Source organism: Pelophylax lessonae (genome assembly GCF_965119305.1).
Source record: "Pelophylax lessonae genome assembly, chromosome: 4".
NCBI lineage: Eukaryota > Metazoa > Chordata > Amphibia > Anura > Ranidae > Pelophylax > Pelophylax lessonae.
In genome coordinates, this window is record NC_138771.1 from 165,568,732 (window position 1) to 165,586,351 (window position 17,620).

Here is a 17,620-nt window from a genome sequence, read left to right on the forward strand (position 1 = left end):
GTATCAGCGCTGCTGAATAAAATATGCGCAGAATATCAATAATTATATTAAAGTGCTATAAAAAAAAATATAATAAAGTGCTATACCGTGCTTAATCACAATTAATTATTATACAACATATCATGCTTATCACAAAAAATCAATATGCAAATGTAAAACATTGGATAAAATACATTATATCATAAAGTTTCCAGTGCTTGTGTGAAAATAATGTAATATAATATAAATAAATAATATAAATAAATAAATAGTCCTCATCATAAGCAAGTGCTCCGTGCTTGTTGTGAATAAATATATAAATTATTCAACCTTCTTCCTTAATAAGTGCTCAGTGCATTGTCTGAAAACACAAAATCTTCAAAGTGCTGGTGCTTGCTGGTGCGCATAAGGCGATTTTTCATTGATTGTCTGGTGAGTAGGGGACTGAGTGGGGAGCACTTGAGCGCACCAGCACTTTGAAGATTTTGTGTTTTCAGACAAAGCACTGAGCACTTATTAAGGAAGAAGATTGAATAATTTATTTATTTATTCACAACAAGCACGGAGCACTTGTTTATGATAAGGACTATTTATTTATATAATTTATTTATATTATATTACATTATTGTCACACAAGCACTGGACACTTTATGATATAATGTATTTTATCCAATGTTTTACATTTTTTGATATACATTAATATACATTGATTGCATATTGATTTTTTGTGATAAGCATGATATGTTGTATAATTATTAATTGTGATTAAGCACGGTATAGCACTTTATTTATTATATTTTTTGATAGCACTTTAATATAATTATTGATATTCTGCACATATTTATTCAGCAGTGCTGATACATACTACTTATTGGTAGCTGTATGCCAGAGTGGGTGGACTTAGGAAACATGTCTGAGACATTGTAGCCAGTGTACTATTAGTGTAAGTAATAGCTGGATGACGTGAACAAAGCATAGCATAATATACAAGCATACTTAAGGTTTATATTTTGTCTGTCCATGTAGACATTGCAGCACTTACCTATACAGTAGTTCCTGAGCTACAGTATCGCCATAATCGTGAGACAATAAGTTTATTTTTTGATCAATTAGGCCCAGGTGGCGGACAAGTGCTTCTACAATACTGGCCTGCTCAAAAATTGAATAGCGGTGGAACCTCTGCAAAATTAAAGCAGACAATAAAATGTATTTCCTAAATATGCTGGAAAATATATGTTGAATATAACTGTTATACTCACCGGTTTGTCGCTGAAACCAAATCCTATAAAATCCAGTGCAATGACTCTGTGAAACTTCTGAGTTAATCCTTCCCAGATCTGCAAAGGAATAGGAAGCAAAGACTGCCATAAACAGTGACACTCCCAAATTTTATCTGATGCTTTATAACTAGCCACTCCAAAATGCCTTTTCATTATTAGATTAGTATTTTAACAAAAACAAGAAAAAACACCAGTGAAACACTTCTTCAGTGTTAGCCCTCTACTACATTAGCAATTTCTCAATCGTGCTACTCCGTGGCTGCAGTATTTTTAGCTATTGTAAGTCAATGCCCCCATGTATTCTACCTCTATAAGTTCCTGCATTCACTTTTGGGATAGTCATTCTTAGTCTCAAAACTAAGAATTTGCCTCTGTTGCCAGCATCACAAGTAGGAATGAAGAATGATCCTTGAGCAAAAATATACTTTCTCTTACGTCCTCCGACAGTCGCCGCCTCTTCATATTCGTCACTAATGGGGGTTATTGACCTTTGCTCCGTAGGAGTAGCTAGGCAACAGAATATATTAATATCAAAGCTTTTAACATATCCCACCCCCAGGGAGTGGTCCCCTCAGTCAATACCTCCCTGCTTCCTGCATACCAACTCAGTTTCATATGCCTAGCTCAGGAGTATGCAGGCTGTTCCTGTGCTGGGGCTCTTAGTCTCAGCTACTTTTCTCTTTTTTTGATTTTATTTGAAGTTTTTTCTCTTTTTACCTAGCTGTTTGTTTTCAGCGTTAGTTAGTTTCTTCTGATGAAGATGATCGTGCGGTGCTGGGTCTCAGTCTGGCCACCCTGGATCCCAGGGCTCAGGGCCAGGGGCTTCCCAGCCTGCCATTGAGCGTTCAGCTTAGGTTTTGCCCTGGCACATTGAACGACCCATCCCTGTTCGCTGCAGGGATGCTATCGGTGAGGTGGCTACCTCACTGGACGCCATTGCGGTTTCGCACCGCAAATCCACTGCGTCATGCTTGCTACACTCCCTGTCCTCAGTACTGCGGTTTGGTCGCTGGAGCAGGCTCCCCACGCCATCCGGACTGGTACGTGTAACTCTATGTGGGGACCTGTCTATTTGGGTGTCAGTCTGGGACTGTGTGACCCTGCGTGTCTGTGTGGCTGCTGTGCTCCCTGTCAGCTCCTGTGTGAGCTTGCTGCCTGTGTGTGGGCTGTGAAGGGGGGGGGGCTCTCCCGCTCTGCTTGGTGTCATATGAAGCAGCCTGATTTTAGACATGCTGTGCGGTGATCCGACATTTTTTTGGGGCAAAATTATGGTGGCAGGTCCTGTGAGGTACTGCACAGCGTTTTTGGCGCCAAACGCCGCCATTTTGAGCGGCGATCTATCACCACATGTCAGCGCCATGTTCTATTTGCCCGGGGTTTTCCATCAGCCGAGCGGCCATGTTTGTGTAGCCTTGCATAGGCTTCATAGGGGCGGTCAGTCTTGCATCACTCCCTTTTGCTCTGGGACAGCGATCGGTGCAGCAGCCTGTGTGATCTCTCCAGGTTTTTATATTTCCTTCTTTCCTGTATACCTTGCCCAGTTTCTTGTCCCTGTGGGGGTCAGTGTGTTTAGTGGGTGCGGTGGGCTACGCTCGCCGCGATCTTGAAGGGGCAGTACCCTTTATTGCTTATTTGGCTGGGGCATGGATTCTCAGGATTGCAAGTTTCCCCCCACCTTGGTGGGGGGCCAAGGGGCTGCTGCTTCCCCCGAGGGGGCTGATCTGGCCACTATTGTGGCAAACTTAGCTGCTCAAGTGCAGATGCTGGTGGCTGATCGATCCACAAAACGGCCCAGGGTGTCTATTTCCTCTGATTCAGAGGGTGATGGGGCTGCTATGGCCGGTGTGCCCTTCTCAGGGTCTCACTCATCCCTAGACCTCGTGGGGTCTGACGGGGAGGCTGAGGTGGAAGGGGTTGATAATTCTCCCCCTGGCTCGTCTGAAGAGCTTGCACTCATGGATGAGTTAGTTGCTTCTATCAAGCAAACGCTGCATTTGCAGGATGAACCATGTCCTCCTGCCTTGATGTCCTCTTATGGGACGCAGAGGAAACGCAGAACATCGCAGGTTTTTCCTTGCTCTACGGAATTTCAGCGCGCGGTTGATGAGCAATGGCGCAATTTAAAGAAGCCTTTTGCTGTACCGAGTAGGTTCAAACTGCGTTATCCCTTTACACCAGCTACTGATGAGCATTGGTGTGTGCCGCCTCAGGTGGATCACGCGGTGGCGATTTTGAATAAGTCTACTGCGATCCCTGCTGAGGATACCCCGGTGTTCCGGGACTCGACGGACAGGAGATTGGGATCTCTGGCCCGTCATGCCTATACGGTTGCTGGCTCTATGCTGAAGCCTATTTTTGCTTCCATTATGGCAGCCCAGGCTATTGCGGATTGGACGCAGGTGCTCAAGCGCACTCTGGTGGCTGACTCTGCCCCGCCGACAACTTTGGCTATGGTGGATCAGATTCATCAGGGTGTCATGTATTTGTGTGATGCGGACTTGGATTTAGTCCCTTTGGCTGCGCGTCTTTCTAGTGTGGCGGTCTTGAACCGTCGCCTGATATGGCTGAAATGTTGGTCGGTTGACCAATCTTCTCGCAAGACTTTGGCTAATTTGCCCTACGCGGGATCTCGCCTTTTTGGCGAATCTTTGGATACTCTGATAAAGGGTATTTCTGGGGGTAAGAGCACTCTCTTGCCCCAATCTCACAAGAATAAGTTTCTTCGTGGTAAGAAGAATGCTTCGTTTAGGCCCTCTCAGGGGTCCTTTCGTGCCTTTCGGTCGCATTATAAGGGCAAGCCCTTCAAAGGCCAAGGCTCCCAGAAGAAGCCGTGGGCGGGTAAGCAGAAGTCCGGCCAGTCTGGATCCGCTGCCCATAACAATGCGGCCTGAAGGGGCGCCCTCACCCGTTTCTGGGGTGGGGGGACGTTTGCTTGGTTTTCTTCAACCCTGGCTGGACCGCGTTCGGGACAGGTGGGTTCAGGAAATCGTTCGATCTGGATACAAGATCGAGTTTCTCTCTCGGCCGGCGGGCAGATTTTTCCCCTCAAACCTTCAGCTGACTCCGGAGCGCTTGCAGGATCTGCATCTGGCGGTGCGGGACCTGCGGGCCCAGGGAGGGGTGGTTCCGGTGCCTCATAGGGACAGATTTCGGGGTTTCTATTCCAATCTGTTCACTGTGCCCAGAAAGGAGGGCAAGGTACGTCCGATTCTGAACTTGAAAGCTCTGAACCGCTTTGTGCGGGTTCGCAAGTTCCGCATGGAATCCCTGCGCTCGGTGGTGGCTGCCCTGGTTCCGGGGGAATTCATGGCCTCCATCGACTTGAAGGATGCATACCTTCACATTCCCATTTTCGAGGGTCACCAGAGGTACCTTCGATTTGCCATTGCGGAGGATCATTATCAATTCGTGGCGTTGCCCTTTGGTCTCGCCTCGGCTCCGCGGGTTTTCACCAAGGTGCTTGCGCCGGTGCTGGCCTTGCTGAGGGCCCAGGGCATTTCTGTCCTGGGGTATCTGGACGATATCCTGATTCGGTCCGCGACCAGTCAGGGCCTGGTGAACGACCTGTCCATCACGATGCAGACTCTGCAGGAATTCGGCTGGACGATAAACTTTCCAAAATCGACGTTGTGTCCGTCGGTTCGTCTTCCCTACCTGGGGATGATCCTGGACTCTGTTCAAGCGAAGGTCTTCCTGCCAGAAGACAAGCTTCGGACACTTCAGTGCGAAGTCAGGTCCCTCAGGGACAATCAGTGCTCGTCCCTCCGGACGTGTATGAGGTGTCTGGGATTGATGGTTTCGGCCTTCGAGGCGATTCCCTTCGCCCAGTTTCACACACGGGAGCTTCAGGCGGAGGTCCTGGCCATGTGGGACGGGCGTCCGCAATCTCTGGATCTGCGGCTGTCGTTGAGCCATCTCACCCGGTGGGGTCTTTGGTGGTGGCTCCAGTCCCCGGCGGTGTCGGGGGGCAAGTCCTTTCGTCCTTTGTCATGGACGGTGATCACCACGGATGCCAGCCTGTCGGGCTGGGGTGGTGTTCTGGGCGTTCTGTCCGCCCAGGGAACTTGGTCGGAAGAAGAATCCTCCCTTTCGATCAACATTCTGGAATTGCGAGCGATAAATCTCTGTCTTCTGCGTTGGACGGACAGGGTTCAGGGCCGTCCAGTTCGGGTACAAACGGACAATGCCACAGCCGTGGCCTACATCAACCACCAAGGGGGCACCAGGAGTGCCCGGGCGGCTCGGGAAGTAGCCGGCATTCTGTCTTGGGCCGAGACGCACGTCCCGGCGATCTCTGCAGTTCACATTCCGGGGGTGGAAAACTGGCAGGCGGATTATCTGAGCCGCCAGACCCTGGACCAGGGGGAATGGTCCCTTCACCCGGATGTCTTCCAGATGTTGTGCGCGAAGTGGGGGTCCCCAGATGTGGACCTGTTCGCGTCTCGTCTAAACAACAAGGTGGAAAGGTTCATGGCAAGGACGCGCGATCCTCGGGCAGACGCCTCGGACGCGTTAGTGACGCCCTGGCATCAGTATCGCCTGATGTATGCCTTTCCACCGATTCAGCTGCTGTCCAGGTTCCTTCGCAGGTTGGCCTCGGAACCAAAAACGGTGATTCTGGATGCACCGGACTGGCCTCGCCGGTCTTGGTACGCAGACCTCGTGAATCTGGCGGTCAACGCTCCGTGGCGTCTGCCACTTCGAGAAGATCTCCTGTCTCAAGGACCGATATTCCATCCTGCTTTACAGTCGCTGGCTTTAACGGCCTGGCTGTTGAAAGCCAGGTCCTGAAGGATAGGGGTCTTTCCCCTGAGGTCATTCCCACTTTGATCAAGGCCAGGAAGGCCTCTTCAGGGAAGATTTACTACCAGGCTTACTTTGCCTGGTGTGAGTCCAGGGGGTATTCCCCTCGCTCATACTCGGTGTCGAGAGTGTTGGCTTTCCTTCAAACGGGCGTGGACCAGCGTTTGGCGTTGGCCACGATTAAGGGTCAGATTTCTGCACTGGCCGTTCTCTTTCAACGTCCTGTGGCGTCTAACTCTTTGGTTAGCACCTTTGTTCAAGGGGTGCGACATTTGGTCCCTCCTAGGAGGGAGCCTTTGCCTCCATGGGATTTGAACCTTGTTCTGTCCGTGTTGCAACGTGCTCCTTTTGAAAATATCAGGGAGATCTCGTTGTCTTTGTTGTCCAAGAAGGTTGCCTTCTTAGTGGCGATCACTTCGGCTCGCAGGGTGTCAGAGCTGGCGGCCTTGTCCTGCAAGTCTCCGTATTTGGTGATTCACTTGGATAAGGTGGTCTTGCGACCTAATCCGTCTTTTCTTCCGAAGAGGATCTCGGAATTTCACCTCAATGAGGACATTGTCTTGCCTTCGCTTTGCGCGAAGCCTAAGCATTCGAAGGAGGTGGCTTTACATTCCTTGGATGCTGTTAGGGCAATCAGGGTTTACCTGTCATCAACTAAATCCTTTCGCAAGTCGGATTCTCTCTTTGTCCTTCCTGAGGACCTCGGAAGGGCATGGCGGCGTCGGCTTCTACCATCGCCAAATGGATCAGGCAGACCATTGGGCAGGCCTATGCTTTGAGGGGGAAGGTTCCTCCCGTGCCTGTGAAGGCGCACTCTACCAGATCTCTGAGTACGCCTTGGGCCTGTCATCATCGGGCTTCTGTGGCCCAGGTGTGTAAGGCGGCGACTTGGTCGTCCGTTTACACCTTCTCAAAATTTTACAAAGTGGATGTTCAGGCATCGGCAGATGCTTCTTTTGGCCGGAAAGTTCTAAGTGCGGCGGTGCCTTAGGGTCCCTTGTTTGGGCCCTTGGCTGTTGGGGTGTTTTTACCCCTAGGTTACTTGTTCTTTCCTGGGTTGTTGCTCCTGTTGAGCACGTTTTCCTGTTGCCCAGTTGGTTCTCTTACTTTGGTAAGGTTCCTTTCTCTGATGTGGGTACTGCGTTGCTTTAAGCGCGGCTGCGTTTTTTCCCACCCCTCATGTCTACACTGCTTTGGGACGTCCCCATTAGTGACGAATATGAGGAGGCGGCGACTGTCGGAGGACGTAAGAGAAAACGGAATTTTTGTAAAATCTTACCTGTAAAATTCCTTTCTCTGAGTCCTCCGACAGTCGCCGCCCCCGCCCCTCTTTTGGGGTTTTGTTTATGTACTCTACTGCTATTCTACTGAAACTGAGTTGGTATGCAGGAAGCAGGGAGGTATTGACTGAGGGGACCACTCCCTGGGGGTGGGATATGTTAAAAGCTTTGATATTAATATATTCTGTTGCCTAGCTACTCCTACGGAGCAAAGGTCAATAACCCCCATTAGTGACGAATATAAAGAGGCGGCAACTGTCGGAGGACTCAGAGAAAGGAATTTTACAGGTAAGATTTTACAAAAATTCAGTTTTTCATACATTCCTGACTAGAGACTCGAAACACATTAGCCTACGTTTTTCTCTATGGCTGGATGCAAGACTTGGCCAAAGCCCTGGCTATTTCTCTATAGTTCCAGGTAAGTTGTTTTAATTTTTTTCCCCTAGTGTTAAAGGGATAAGTTCACCTTTTGAAAATAATTCACATTTTTTTTGCAGGTATAAAAGTGTGTATTTTTTTTTCCTATGGAGCCTGCAGAGAATTGCACCCATGATCAGCAGATCGCGGGCGCAATGCCCTGATCTGGCAAACTCTCAGGATAGTTGTTTGCCCATACCTCTCAGATATAGGCAGGTAGTTACTTGAGAGCAGGAACATCAACAAACTATGAGAGCGTTTACCAGCACCCTCGCAGTTTTTTTGAGAACTACATGCATCAGCCACAATGGCTGACGGTACTTGTAGTCTATTCATTCACAAGAAACTGTGAGCATACGATGCGGCCGTGTGGGCAGAGATTTACACGAAGATTGAAACGTGTGGCCACCTTTATTTAAAAAAAACTTGAATTCCTAAAACATTCGAATGTAGTTAGAGATGCTCTTGTCATAAAACTGCAATCTACCAGGCTGCCTCAACTAATGTACAGGCAAACACTGCAAAAGAAGAACACTGGAAAAAACTGTATAGTTTGGTAAGTCTTATTTTTTTCAGTCTATGAATGATGCTTTGTGGAAACAGACAATTGCATTAACATCGGAAGCACCATAACATTACCTTGTACCAGTCATAGCTTGATGTTGGAAATCCATGTAATATAATGATCACATCTGAGCTTCCCACTGCTCCCCATGATTCTGGAAGTAACAATAATTAAAAGACAATAGTTAAAAGAAAAAGAAATCGATCATCAGAGAAATATGTAGTCTGTCACCACTGACCTTCTGAAAATGTTAGCTGTCTGGCAGTCACGTTGATTTAGTAGTTTGACTCATTAACCTAGAACAGGTTTAAAGCCAATAAAATGAAAGCTACATACCTGTACTGGGTCAGTGACTTAAAAGTTTCAAAAGGCACTGGATCGGCAAGGTAGCCAGGGAACTAACATTTTCAGAAGTGGCAGTAATGACAGCCTCTATACTTTCCTAATGCTACATTTTGCTAATTTTCCTAAAACCTTTAAAAGGCGTCTATAGATGTGAGATTCATCATTCTGTAAAACCCGAACAAGAATATTCCACCCTTTTCTCCCAAAGTAATAACTCTGGCATTACCCCATAAGGAGAGCTTTCAATCTTTACTGCAAAACAAAAGAAAAAAAAAAACTCCAGAAAAATTGTTATTTTTAATGGTCGGACAGAAAGTCAGAAATGGTGGTATGTCAATCCACTGCTTACTGATGGGGTGCTCCCAACTACGAGCCCCTCCCCATTAACTGTTTGAATAGTGTCGGATGTGGTTATGACTTGGTTTTCTGCAATATCATTTGTAGGGGCTACATGGTGGCAAAGAAAGTTAACAAGTTCTAAGACGCAGTAGCATCAGGGTTGTTTGCCAGCACTGCATAATCCATTTATCAAGGAGAGCTCCAGATATAAAAGGCCATCTATGGTAGACATCCAGGACATTCCCAAGTTTTCCTATTTAAAAGTGGAAAATTCTAAGTGCCAAAAGAAAAGTTTTACCTGTGACTCAAGCTATTCTTACTCATGAAGGCTGATTATCATTTTTGATTATGCATATGGAAGACCTGTCAAGTCTATATAGTTTTTTGTCCTTCCATAATGTGTACTTTCAAGCCATACAATGGCTGATTATCACAAATAAAGCAAGTATAAAAATAATCCTGTTTGTGGCCAGCTTTATCAATTTAAAGCGATATTAAAGCCTTGTTTTTTTTTTTTTTTTTTTAAATAACAAACATGTCACACTAACCTGCTCTGTGCAATGATTTTGCACAGAGCAGCCCGGATCCTCCTCTTCTCGGGTCTCACGCCGGCCCCCCAACTCCTTTCTCCTGCCAGGTGCCCCCACAGCAAGCAGCTTACTCTGGGAGCACTCAAGCAGGCACATTCCCGACCCACGGCTCTGTGTCCATTCATACACGGAGCCACGACTCCGCCTCGCCCCCTCCATCTGATTGGCTTACTGGCTGTTATTGCAAATGGCTCCTGCAGCTACAAATTCAATCAGGATTATGAATCCCCAGAGGCAAGGCTCTTGTGGTCATTGCTGGATCAAGAGGGGGCTCAGGTAAGCATTGGGGGGGGGGGGGCTGCTGCACACAGAAGTTTTTTTACCTTCACGCATAGAATGTATGAAGGTAAAAAACATTGTGCCTTTATATTCACTTTAATTCAATCAAAACAGCTCTACTGAAACACAAATTAAATTTCAGAATGGTTGGGGGGGGGGGGGGGGGCGAAGAGGGATCACTACTGAGAAACACTAAATTCAGAAATTCCATGAACACATTCATTCCACAAGTGATTTTGAAGGACAATGGGTATCCATGCACCTCTATAGAAAATCTGCTGCTCATTGAAGGTGAAGAACGCTCCAGTTGATCTCCATGCGAAGAGTGCAGGGGAGAGGTTAGGAGGAGGAATGTTCAGATACACAGCAAGGAGGGGAACAGTAAGAAGGCCCACCTGAATCCACCATTCCTTCATCCTGCAAGAAAGGAATATACACGTAAGAATTCTGACAAAATTGCTATTACATTACAGCTTTTAATAAATTGTATTTATTAATAATGGAATACTAGCCTATGGCTTACAGAGAGGGTGACTGCTACAAGGAACCTTCAGAAGCCCCAGGTCTCTGCTGTTACCCCTGAATGATGGGGTACTCCCAACAGGAAAAGCTCCAACACCTCCTGGTAGTGTCAAAGCTTACCACTCCCTACATTCCTACTAGCCTAATACTAGGATTGGTTGTCTCACTTGCCAATGACAATATGCTGGAGGAAGAAAGAAAGGGCAAGTCAAGTTTAAAGTTACTGAGAAGTGCCAAAGCTCCACCCATTAAAACAGCCCGGTGTTTAGGCATATGCAAAAGGGACCTGGGGTTGTTGAAGATTATGTGCAGGCAGTGACAAAAAAATAAAAAAATCACCCCCCTCCTCCCCAATCCATGACAGAGATGATTTAATTCTTTGCAGATTAAAGGAAAACAAAAAAGGGTTGGGACTTTAGATAAGGTGTGCATCCAGCCGTAGGTGTAATTCATGAACATGGTATACATGTACAAAAAAAGAGAATAAACATATGATGGAATCAGGTATTTATTGAAATCTAAAATAGGTAGTAACATTGTATTGTCATATTTGGAGCATTCATAAAATACCTTGGGTCCATGGGTGATATGGTCGAGCCATGGCACTAATAAGTAAATGGAATAATAAATATATATATCATACACACACACACACACACACACACACACACACACACACACACACACACACACACACAAATCTGGTTGATACATGATAAAAACTGCAGGGATTGCATCCTAAATGCTCTAAATTTACATACAGTAAAAGCAATACGCATCACTAGCTGTACTTACAGATCAATACAAAATGTTGCCCCAGGGGATTAGAAATGAGGGTCTACTGGAAAGGTCTCTACTGGGAACTGTGGGAGCTGTGTCTGCACACGTAGGTGTGGCACAAGGACTGCAGAGAAAAGTGCCAATCTCCATAGAGGGAATACTAATGCCTCAACTGGCCATCCAAGTGAAACTCTATAAGAGGTATTGATATATGTGTATGGTTAAAAAACAATGTATGATTGACAAAGTAACCTATATATAGTGTAGTGAGGCTATAGTAGATCCCAAAGTCAGGAGACAAGAAGAAAGAATGAGAAAAGTGCCCGAGTAGTGCAAACCATGTCCACTGTGCTAAGAATGGAATTGGAAACCTGAAAATAAGAATGAAGTGTGAAAAAGGAAAAAAAGACTCTGCCCAACAAATCAAGGCCAGAGGAGAAACAGAAATAAGTAAACCAATAAGGAGCCTAAAAAGTAAGACAAACCACAAAGGATAGAAGAACCGAATACAGTGACCTAAATCTATGTACCAGTGTAAGTAAAATTACATGTATAGTCGTAGATGGATTACCTGGTGTGGTCTGATAACTCAATGTGTGAATAAGGGGAAAAATGTGCCCAGAGAAAGTGCAGTCAACCCACAGGGAGGCAAAGATATGCTCCCTTCGGCGTGCATCAAAGAACTCCCATCGTCACGCAGCTGTTCGTGAGGAAGGCGTGCATCACAACCTTAACAGCGGATGCCGATGAGGCGTTTGGTGCCAAATGTCTCCCTCATATAGTGAACGCTGATGGTCATCACGTGCCGCACAACAACACCGCCTTGGTGACGTCATGTCTGGCACGGTGGGGCATGGCGCAGATGCGCTGCGGCACCTGCCCGCCCCCACCGCCGCATCAGGAGGGTGAGGAGGGGGGGCGGCCAGAGCGCCTCGCAGTTCCCGGGACAGACAAAACCAGTTTCCCCACCCATCCACAATCAGAGGGGGCAAACTAAAATTGCCAGGCAAGATCACACAACATGCACCAGTCAAAATGATAACCATATGGCTGAATATAAAAGTATTGTAGACCCAAAAAAAAAAAAAAAAAAAAATCATGTAAATAATTCTTTGCAGATTAAGGATGACCATCTTGAGAGATGGTCCATCTGACTGGCCTTAGGTCAAGCTGTTTGTAGAGCACTCAAACACAGGTTCCTTTGGAGAAACATTTATATTTTATTTTAGGTATGTGTAGTTAGTTAATGGTGGGTCAACTGGCTTCTGATATTTCCATTTAGTTTGGTCTCTGCAATCCTTACCATGAAGTCTCACTCAGCTCAGAGCACTAAAAAGATTCTACTAAAATCAGCAATGGAATGTAAAATAAAAATCCAACTAGGGAATAAACTTCCAATGTCATTTAGAAGGGGTGGACCTGGGAACTCCAGTGCAGAGATTTCAGTACCCGAAACCTCCAAAAGTTAGCCAGCAAGTGTTTAAACGTTATGCAGTCCTGTTATTCTATGCCGGTCACATCAAACTGTCAGTTTTGGATGCACTAAGTGTTAGTGCACTCCTTCCTTAGTGCAACACACACACTTTGATTAATTCTTCTGGAGTTATGTGGTCACAGCATACAACTGCACCAGCATTGTAAAACCAATACAAACAATAGTTTTTTTTGACAATCCAATATAATCTTACTTGAAAAATCTCCTTTCACATTGTGATTGCTGCCTATCTGCTGGCTATCTATTACCACAACTCCCTGGAATCCCTGCATGCTTTGCAGCTTCTATACTGTTTGCTTTTGATTTCTAAGGACTATATATCCCATGGTACCTTGCTGCCTGCAATCAGCGATTCCTGTACTAACTTCTCCTCCTGAAATTTCTTCCCTCGGCACCCCCGAAGTTCAGAGTAGGTTCTTTGAATTACAAGACACAGAATCCCAGCAAGTAAATGTGTGGGATCTACACAAAGTAAGTTTAAAAAATGTAAGATTATTCAGATTAACAGAAGTAGGCTAGAAATAACTGAAATACAATGTGGAAATTAATATAAAGATTTTACATTTTGAACATAGATACACTTTTAATTGGCCAAAAGGGCACATTGATTTTTCTGCACAATAAACTAGCAATACTATATTGTTTTAATGCAAAGCTTGGTGTGTATGGCATTAGAGAGAGAGATTTAATCCTATGTAGTAAATTAATAATATGTAAACAGATTCAGTATTATAGCAGTCAAATGTTATATATGTCCATTCACAACTCTGCCCCCAGCTACACACACTCAGTTCACACTGGTGCAATGCGGGAAACCTGGCAATTCCTGTGTGGGTTCCTGCGTCCCACATAAAAATCGCAGGGGGTTCACACGAACATCTGCGAACGGCTGTGGGTGTCAAAGTTAAGGACACCCCTCAAAATCGATTTGCTGATTGAAGTGAGAACTGTGAAATGGTACAGGAATCAGATTGCATAGATGTGAACACCCATGCGATCCGATTCTAGTGCGGACCAAAAAAGGGTCCTGCATCATTTTGGTCCAAATGTGATGCAAATCCAGCCATACAAACTATGGCCGAATTCACATTGCACAGACATCGCATGTGATGTGCACAGCAACGCAGTGCAAATCACATGCCAGGTCTGATCGCACCAGTGTGAGCCTAGGCTTAGACGATTCCTGAAAATCCTTCTCTTCAGAGAGGCATACCCTGCCCCCACCTAACAACTATACTTTTAATTTTAATTTTTCGCCATTGGCTCATCCCCCACAGGTATTCCCTTCTGCATCCCTTCTTCTTGACCCTTCCTTTAGATTGTAAATTCTAACAAGCAGGGCCCTCTGATTCCTCCTGTATTAAAATTGTAATGTAACTGTACTGTCTGCCCTTATGTTGTAAAGCTCTGCCAAAACTTTTGGCACTATGTTAATTCTGTATAATAATATAATACTTTAGCGCAATACATTTTCTAACAGACAATTTATACTTAAAATTAAGTCATAACGCCTGTGCCTCTACATGGCTGTAAGCAGCTTTAATAACCTAGACATTTAATCTTCTTAGCAATTCTGCTTGCTCAGGATGCAGCGCAGAAATCTGCTGTACAATCAGCTCAAACTATGACAAGACAGGGATATTCCTTAAAAATAAAATGACTTTTAAAAACAAACATATTTACTGTATTCTAGTGATAAGGAGATGGTAATTATAGGTACTTGTAAGCTGTAGCTGAATGGCATTCAGTTAACTAAAGCACCGTGTATCAAACAATTGTTATTTTAAAAATATAATACAGTTTCTGCTTTTTCAACTTTTCTTGAATCCTAGCACTGCTGGACTACTGCAGCCTCTTTGCAGTCACTGTCTACCTGGATGACGACTGCATGACATTTCTCAGAGTGCCTTTGTGTCCTTATGGTGATAGTACATCAGCACATCCATGTTGGTTGGGAGAGCACGTAGCAGGGTGACAACACAAACTAAAGACAAGGACAAAGACAAGACCCTACAGCAGGAAGACCCTGAGCAAAGACCTTCAGAAATTATTTTAATGACACCTACAGATTTAACCACTTAAGCCCCGGAAGATTTTACCCCCTTCCTGACGGTCGTGCGACACTGTACCTAAACGAATTTGACGTCCTTTTTTTCCCACAAACAGAGCTTTCTTTTGGCGGTATTTGATCACCTGTGCGATTTTTTGATCACGCGCTATAAACAAAAAAAGAGCGTCAATTTTGCAAAAATAACAATATTTTTCACATTTTTTTATATGAAATTCCCCCAAAAAAAAAAAGTAAAAATCAAAATTTTTTAAAATTTTCGGCCAATTTGTTTTATGCTACATATGTTTGGTAAAAAAAAAAAAAAATCGCAAAAAGCGTATTTTGATTGGTTTGCGCAAAAGTTATCGCGTTTACTAACAAACAAAGGGAAAGATTTTTGTCATTTTTGTTGTTTTTTTTTTAACGCGTAATGGCGGCGATCTGCGATTTTTTTTTGCGGTACTGCGACATTGCGGCGGACAGATCGGACCCTTGACTGACATTTTTGACACTTTTGGGGTTACCAGTGACATTTCTACAGTAATCAGTGCAATATATATGCACGGTTACTGTAAAAATACACTGGAAGTGAAGGGGTTAACTTTATTTGAGAGGGAGGGGCTGTGTGTGTCCCTAGGGGCGTGATTCTAACTGTGATTGGCTGTGGCTTGAGGTGTAGTTACACTGATCAACGGTTCTACATAGTAGAACCGTATGATCATTGTTTCTACACAGGGAGAACTGACAGGCAGCTTGTTTACACAAGCTGTCTGCCTTTCTCCCTCTCCCCCGCCGATCGCCGAGTGACCAGCGGACATCGGGTCCGCCGGTCACACGCGCGGGGGGGGGGGGGGGGGTCCGGGAGCGCGCCGGCGGCGCGCGCTCCCCAGACCCTCCCAGGCTAGTGACGTACCGATACGTCACTCTGCCTGTGAGGGGCTGACCGCCGCAGTATATGTTCGTGCGGCGGTCGGCAAGCGGTTAAAAAGATTATTAATGCCTTTTCAACTTCCTTTAACATGTTTATATGCCATACAAGCTTATATAAGATTTTAGTGTTTGGGTTTACGTACTTTACCTGTCTGCCTAAAAGTATTTAATACCCTCCCTTCATATACTGTACATTTATATTTTTTACTATTTATTAAATGTAAACATATTACCCAATATAAGGAGCAGCTATGAGCATATACCAGAGAACTTCAACAGACATAAAACTGCCAGAAACAAAATAAAGCAAAAAAACAAAATACAAATCAAATAAAAATACAGCAAACACAGGTTCACCAGAGAACGCGTAAGAGCCGGTTCACACTGGGGCGACTTGTCAAGCGACCTGGTCGCCTGCCATAGATTAGCACAGGACCCGTTCTAATAGAAGCGACACAAGTAAGGGTCCTGTACTACTTTGGGGCGACCTGCATTGACTTCAATGATATGAAGTCCGTGCATGCCGCTCCGAGGTCGCGGTGCATGCTGTGCACCGCGACTTCACAGGTCGCCCCGGCAAGTCGGGTCGCCCCAGTGTGAACCGGCTCTAATAGTCATTACAGTTACATTTTTTTTTAATAAAAAACCTTGATGGATTTACCTAGGGATAGCCATGTTTGCTTACTATACACAGTACAAAACATCTTCCTGCTTATTACTGTTGCTGATTGTACTTTACTATTCCCTCACTCAGCACATAAGTCTACCTCTCTGTAATGGAATATTATAATATAGGTTGTATGAACTAAAAATATCTTCTTGTTTTTATCTAAAAAATAGAGTCCTCTAAATATACATGATAACTACAAACATACTGTGCCTATTTTGTTATATGTACGCCACTGCGCTCTCTATGAAGTCCAGTATCTTGGCACCTCAAATAATGATTTGAGAATCACTTTAGTAAACCACATATTTTATTCATGGCTCTAGAGCCAACATTTAAATAATGCAAGGAAAAGCCAAAAAGGTAGAACCCGTTCCCTAGTAAAAAGGTCTCATGAAGTTCTCTTAACAATCTTTTCCCAGTAAAATGTACCAGAAGCAGGAGGCTAGGATGTTTCACCTGCTGACAATCAAGGAAGGCACAAGACCCTACAGCAAATGACCTCCACCAGCCATGTAAAAATCACATCCAAGTGCATAAACCTCTCTTCTCTGGGGAAGACACTGCTGGTTTAGCAGAGCCAGTTTTTAAATGTTCTTCAGAATGACACTCTACAAAGGCGATCACTCTCAGCATTGTCCAGCACAGAGGGCCAGTCTCTCTCCCTGTTGCAGGGGGACCCCTTATTCTCCCCTGTGACAGGGGCACTACAACACCTACATGGTGTCCGACAACTCAGACAAGACAGGGTCCACCACCGTAGAGAGAACTCTCTGTTCAGAGGAATCAGACAGTCTCAGGGATGAAGGTTGTAGTCATAAGTGGAATGCCCCATAAATGGGAGAAAGGGTCTTCACCACAGCTAGATAAATAAAGTGAACAACTGTGGCAGGAACTACCTAATCTGCAGAGACAAGATCACAGGTCTTTTCAAAAGCCAAACCCACAATGGCTCAGAGGGGGGCTGAAGAGAGTCAGGAAGAAATGGGAAAGGAGGAGGCCATCCTGAAGAAAGGGGTGTAGCCGAGTCCCGAACTCCCTTGATGGTGGAAAAAGGATGAACTCCTTTGCTTGATGACAAAAGCTGGATCATACAGGAGTGACTTGACTGTACGCGCCGAATACAATGATCCATAAAGCTTACTCTTAACAGGTTTCCTGAGCGTTCCACAAGGGCAAATGCTCTGAGAAGCAGCAGGTATCCCAGTAGTGATGTCAGGTCCTTATTCAAGCAGGGAATAGCTATGATCAACCATATAGGTCAGGAGAGGTTACTATATCTACGCAAGACTCCTGCAA

At 45.1% G+C, this 17,620-nt stretch overlaps 1 protein-coding gene across 1 annotated transcript in view; it reads right to left on the reverse strand.

Moving 5' to 3' along the window:
- The window catches only part of MEST (mesoderm specific transcript), a 75,800-nt gene that overhangs the window by 44,813 nt on the left and 13,367 nt on the right, over positions 1 to 17,620 (reverse strand). The window contains exons 2-5 of the mRNA XM_082255541.1: positions 10,140 to 10,294; positions 8,399 to 8,478; positions 1,239 to 1,316; positions 1,022 to 1,158 (exon numbers count right to left, since the gene is read on the reverse strand). Coding sequence (XP_082111667.1) covers positions 1,022 to 1,158; positions 1,239 to 1,316; positions 8,399 to 8,478; positions 10,140 to 10,293 — 449 coding nt within the window. The 5' untranslated portion in view covers position 10,294. The remainder of the gene's footprint in view (positions 1 to 1,021; positions 1,159 to 1,238; positions 1,317 to 8,398; positions 8,479 to 10,139; positions 10,295 to 17,620) is intronic.